Source organism: Poecile atricapillus, chromosome W (assembly GCF_030490865.1).
Source record: "Poecile atricapillus isolate bPoeAtr1 chromosome W, bPoeAtr1.hap1, whole genome shotgun sequence".
In the NCBI taxonomy this organism is placed as follows: domain Eukaryota; kingdom Metazoa; phylum Chordata; class Aves; order Passeriformes; family Paridae; genus Poecile; species Poecile atricapillus.
In genome coordinates this window covers 100648626-100654625 of record NC_081288.1, presented here as the reverse complement: position 1 = coordinate 100654625, position 6000 = coordinate 100648626, and the positions used below count along the sequence as shown (strand labels likewise).

The window sequence follows — 6000 nt, the reverse complement described above, 5'->3', positions numbered from 1 at the left end:
ATGGCCATGGAAAGGTAGTAGCATAGCCCTGGTGGAACTCCTTAAGTGGAACAGGACAAATATAAGAGGGGGGACCTGACCAGAAGGGTAAGTTCCAAGTTCAACAGTGATAAGGGAAGAATGTCTCTGGCGCACTGGGAAAATTTTTCTTAATGAAGTGGGAAATAATCCCTGTAAAAGGTATAAAGTTAGTAATGGAACTTCTACATGGTGGATCCCAGAGGAAGCAACTCTGTATTGGACTCAGAGAAAGACAAAAGAAAATAATTGTGTGTATGATAATCAAACTGATAGTAAAAGGTTTTAAAATCATAGAAAATTTGGGGACTTAGAAAGAAAGTTAGGCTTGGCAAGCCCTGGGAAAAGTAGGCCCTGGGAAATGTTAGGCCTTGTACTTGCTAAAGATCAGGTGAAACTGCACCTGTGTAATCAGTATATGATAAATGATACAATTGTTAGATGTGATTAGATATAATTATTGTTTAAAGAGCATGAGAAACAATGTTAGGGGGTTGAGAGGGGATCATGAGAAATTCATGCTTGGGTAAAAACAATGCATACAATAGAACAATGTAAGTTTAATAATTAATATGTAAGTTATATAATGATAGAGTATAAAAACATGTTCAGCTCAAAACCAAGGCAGGTCAGATTTGGGTATGTGTACCCCTGACACCCAGAGCTCTTCCATAAAGCACCTTCATATTATCATTCTGTGATTATGTGTTCCTGAATGCTAACAAAACCAGACTCTTCCAATGTAATGATACAGGGAAAAATCCTTATTTTGGAATCCCAGAAATATCTAAATTTTGGGAAAATATAAATCAACAGAAAAATTATTATTGGAAAGCACCAGATGGCTTATTTTGGATATGTGGGAAAAGGGCATACCCAAGACTCCATTCACGGTGGAAAGGGAGTTGTACGCTGGGAATCATTCAACCAGGGTTTTTCTTTTTACCAGGACCAGATGGAGATCAATTAGGAGCACCAGTTTATGAGGACCTAAAAAGAAATATAAGGGAATTGATTGGAGGATTTCAAAAATGAGGGGATGAGGAATGGTCCCCTGAACACATATTGGAAATATATGGGCCAGCTACCTGGGCACAAGATGGGAGTTGGGGGTATTGAACCCAAATTTACATGCTAAATTGCATCGTAAGACTCCAAGCTGTTGTAGAAATCATAACCAATGAAACAGCCGGCGCCATGGAATTAATAGTCAGCAATGCCAAGCCAGAGCTGCAATATATCAAAATGGGTTGGCTTTAGACTATTTATTGGCTGAAGAAGGGGGTGTTTGTGGGAAGTTTAATACATCAGATTGTTGTTTGAAAATCAATGTCAACAGGGATGCCGTTCTAGATATTGCCAAGAATCTCAGAAAAATAGCCCATGTACTGGTCAAAAAATGAGAATCAATGCTGACCACTAGCTGGTGGGATAATGTATTTGGAATAGAATGGTGGAAGAAGCTAGTTTTTTTTATCTTATGTGCTACAGCTGGTTTAATATTTCTTCCTTGCTTGATCCCCTGTTTAATTTGGCTAATCACCAGCGTAGTCCAAAGCATGCAAGTGGTAACAATGCCTATAGACCCAAAATTGTCTACATCTGGAGCGGCACAAAAGATCATGGTATTAAAGAAACAAAGTAATATGGAAGACCCTTTTGAAGAAGCTAAATTGATTTGTGAAAAAAAATGAGCGAATGATAGAGGTCAGAAAACAAGAATTATTGCTCAAGCCAAATGATTTATAAGACAGAAGAGGGGGGACTGTTATAAATACATATAATATTGGCTTTTCACAAGTATTAAGATGAATGTTTTATGTATGTTAGAATGACTTTGTTGTGTGAATTTAGTTTGCTTTTTTTCCTCTCCTGCCATTAGCAAAAATTTAGGCATAATTGGTAATAGTCAATATAGTATGCTTGAACTGCCTGCCGGTCAGGATAACCTCCAGTGAACAGATGATGGGGACCTGGCTGCTATCAACATTCACCACCTGTGGGAAGAAGGAGCCAAAGCCCAAATGAAAAGATGATAAGAAAGGAATTAAAACCGCAAGCCAAGAAATGCGCGTGCTCTAAAAAGGCAGATCCAAGGAGTGGCCATGCAAAATAGTTCCTGTAAGATGTAAACTAGTCAATGGAAAAGTTTGAATATGCATAAAGTCTATGAATATGTATGAAGGTGATGCAATAGAAATGGCATATATAAAGGGTGTTCCTGAAACACCAAGCGTGCTCTTGGCAGAGTGCCAAGCACCCGGCTGCTATACTTTGCTTTATTATCTGTGTCTCTTATTGTCTTTATTAAACCTTTTAAATTTTTCCAGGAGAGTGAACCTCATTTTTCACACCCTGGTCTCAGGGGCCTGGTATTCCTGAAGGCTGGTCTTGCTAGTAAAGACTGAGGGCAAAGTAGGGATTCAGTACTTCAACCTTTCCATATCCTGTATAACCAGGACATGTAACATTAGACAAGCCTTTCTTGTTTTCTTTGACATCCCTGGCCATATTAGATTCCATTTTGGCTTTAACTTTCTTGACTTCATACCTAGAGGATTGGACAACATCTCTGTATTCCTCTTAGGTTACCTCTCCCTGCTTCCACCCTCAGGTTGTGAGCCTGCTTTTTACCCTGGTTCTTCCTATCAGGATCCTAAACTCCACCACCTCATGGAAACTGCAGCAAGGCTGCTTTCAGCCTTCAAATTCTCAATGAGCCCCTTATTTTTTGCCATTAGGAAGTCCTGCAGAGCACCTCTCTACCTTGACCCTTCTATCATTTGTGTCAGGGTATTGTCACTGATGCTCTTCAGGAACCTCCATGATTGCTTCTGCCCTGTTGTGCTGTCCCTTCACTTTTAGGGATCCTGACTGGGAGACCACTGTACATGGAGGAGTTAATGATCCTCATAACAGTTAAACTGAATAGGCCCAGGCCTGTGCTGTGCTGCATGTATAGTGTGGCCATCAGGCCTGCATTATTCTATAGATTCCTTGGCCAAATGACAAACATAGCCAGTTTGTTTTAACAGAGAAGCCTTCAGTGAGCTTCCACTTGGTACTGGTAATTGCACTACATGCATGGTTTTGTTTATCTAAAAGTGCAGTAAGAAGTTATCATGCAAACATTCTTTTACGAATAGAGTTCTTTTCTTGTTAAAGAAATTATATAATAACTGGAATGACCAAAAAGGAGGAACCTCTCTCCATGGACTGAATTTGCCCATGTCATGGGAGAAATTAATCCAGAGTCTGTCCAACTATGCATTAACATGGAGTTCCATGTGTTATTTATATTCCTCTTCTTATTTTGTCTTATTTAAAGAATTATTTTATTAAGCCATTTATTGTTGGGACTTTCTTATTGAGACACAGAAAGAACTCCTCACCATCTTTCTCTCACCCTCCCCCAGTGTAGAACACCAGCAGATATTGGGGTGGCTGAAATTCCTCATGAGGAACAGGGCCTGAAAATATGAGGCTACTTCTAGTTGTTTGTAGAAGGGCTCATCTACTTGTTCTTACTGATCAGTCAGTCTAAAGCAGACATCCACTACAATATTGACTGTATTGATTTGCTTTTTAACCCTTAGCCATAAATTCTCAGTTGGTTCATCATCCATCCCTAGACAGAATTCCATGCATTCCAGCAGCTCTTTCACATAAAAGATAACTCTTTCTTACTCCTCATCTCTGCCTCCATCTCTCCCTGACTCACATCTGTTCTCCTCAGGCTCTGTCCCCATCTCTCTCGCGCGATGTCTAGGTCTGTCTCTCTGTCATTGCCTTCCCTGTTTCACTTTCTCTTTCCCCGTCTATTCCCCCCTCTATTCTCCCCCTTTCTGCTCCTGTGTCTCTCCTGGTCTCTATTCCTCTTTGTCTCCTTGTTGTCATCTGGAGGGAGGAGGATACGTTGTGCGTAAAGCGACAAGCACAGCTCCCTGTCTTCCGCTTCCGCCGTGACTTGCGTTGTTTCTTCCATTCCTTCTCTACCGCGGACAGCGGTCGGCTGAGCCCCCGCAGATAGAAGCGTTGCCTCTGCCACCTGTCTCGGCCACTCCGCGCGTTTTGCAGCATCATCAGGAACCGCCACGAGTCAGGCGCCGTCGCTGCCTGCCAGCGGGACCAGGGCAGGTACTAGGGCTGGCCGTGCTGTGCCGTGCCGTGCCGTGCCGTGCCGTGCCGTGCCGGCGTTCACTCTGGCCTCTCATCACCCTTTTCTGTCTCTGTCCCACAGAAGCGCCTGATCCTGCGTCCCCGCAAAGCCTCCCAGGCGGCTGCGGTGCGTCCACGTGAACCCTGGATGCGGGGTACTCGTCCGCGGTTCCGAAGGCTGCGCACCCTCCAATCGTGCTCTTCGACAGTGGCGGTAGGTGGAGGACGTCGAGGCAGCGCTGGAATGAGTGGGGGCGGCATGGCGTCCTGGCAGCGAAGACGGCCGGGGACCGACTTGGCCTGGCTGTGGGGCTTGTGCTGCCTGGTGCTGGGCTCCTGGTGGGGCGCGCTGAGCTGCCCCGTGTCCTGCCGCTGCAGCTCCTTTCGGATCTGGTGCACGGAGCCGGCGCCAGGCATTATCTCCTTCCCTGTCCCCCAACGGAGCGCTGAGAGCTTAAATGTCACCGAAATGTGAGTACAACTCGGCCCCAGCCCCGGGAGAGTGGGTGGCGGGGATGGAGCCGCTGGAGCGACGTGGGGACAGCCGGCAGAGGGGAAGTTCCCTGCACTGAAATACACTTGCTCCGCGAACTGTTCTAGCTGGAAGCTTAAAAGTCCGATGTGATTTAATTAGGACTTGACTTCCCAGATATATAATTTCGAACCCATTTAGATGATAATGCTAGTTGCCCGCGGTACGATTTCCTGGGAAAGTCGGCGTGGAGGTCGCGGGTCCGCGGAAATACCTGGGATTGCAAAAGCACGCAGTCAAGCTGTCGTCCCCGGCTCTTGTATCAGCTGGGGCGGGGTGTGTGTGTGGGTGAAGTGTGTATCATCCAAAACTCGTTTCTGCGTCGGCGGAAGTTTTGGAAAGGTTTTTCATTTATCTTTCTAAAATGTTTGTCCCCTCCGTTTATTCCTGTGAATGGAGAGTATAGTGGCCCTGTCCATAGGCATGTGAACCTAACCTTCTTTGCCCTTCCCCATAAAGTCGCTGAGAGGAGAAAAGACTCTACAGAATGCGCATTGCGCTGTCTCTCAGCAAGTGTTGGAGTATTAGGAAACCCTCCTTAATAGTGAAGAAAGTGGAAGGGGTTTTTTATTGTTTGGTTTTTCCCCTTTTACCCATGTGTCATTATTTTGTTTGACTGCAAATGATATCAGTAAAGGAATCCAGTAGCTTTGTGTGTTCAGTTCTGCATCCTCTTTAGAGATCTGTGAAATCTACATACATTGCCTGAGAAAAGCTGCAGAGACTTGCTAAGCAAACATTTTGGATACGATATTTGTAGATGATAGATATGGTGAAAAAAAACCACCCTGTTTTGTCCATTTTCATCTTCCCCAGCACCTGCTGTTTCTGCATTATTTCCTATGACATTTTAAAAAAAAAAAAGATAACATAATAATTCCCTCCAAAATATATTCAGATTTCTAACTTTTCCTTCTCTTTCTTTCTTTCTCCTTTTTTTTTCAGTTTCCTTTAGAAACAATGTGAAAATGCCATTAAATTTGGTGGGACTTAAGATTAATTCTAGCTCTTGGCTACCTTTCTGCAGTTTCTTATAGTCAGTTTACTGCATTTCTTTATGTATGCATGGGGAAAAGCTGGAGACATTAATTTCTTCTACTCATATAGGGCCTACCTTGGGTAAATTTTTAGGACCTAAGAGAGTGAAGTAATATTTCTAAGTTGTTGCAACAGTTATTATTTCAGATTTTGTTTAATATTCTGTGAATTGCTTAATGAAAAAAAAATTGTTATGCATGATTGCTCATTTTTATAAGCTTTGCTAGCCTTGTTATCCAGTATGTTCAATTTAT

General features: G+C 43.3%; 1 protein-coding gene across 1 annotated transcript in view; it reads left to right on the top strand.

Annotated features, from left to right (window-relative positions):
* The first annotated feature begins 1397 nt into the window (after positions 1-1397).
* LOC131591640 (BDNF/NT-3 growth factors receptor-like) overlaps positions 1398-6000 on the top strand; it is a 660084-nt gene continuing 655481 nt past the window's right edge. Inside the window, exons 1-2 of the mRNA XM_058862552.1 lie at positions 1398-4155; positions 4259-4647. Of these exons, the coding sequence (XP_058718535.1) occupies positions 4325-4647 (323 nt within the window). The 5' untranslated portion in view covers positions 1398-4155; positions 4259-4324. The remainder of the gene's footprint in view (positions 4156-4258; positions 4648-6000) is intronic.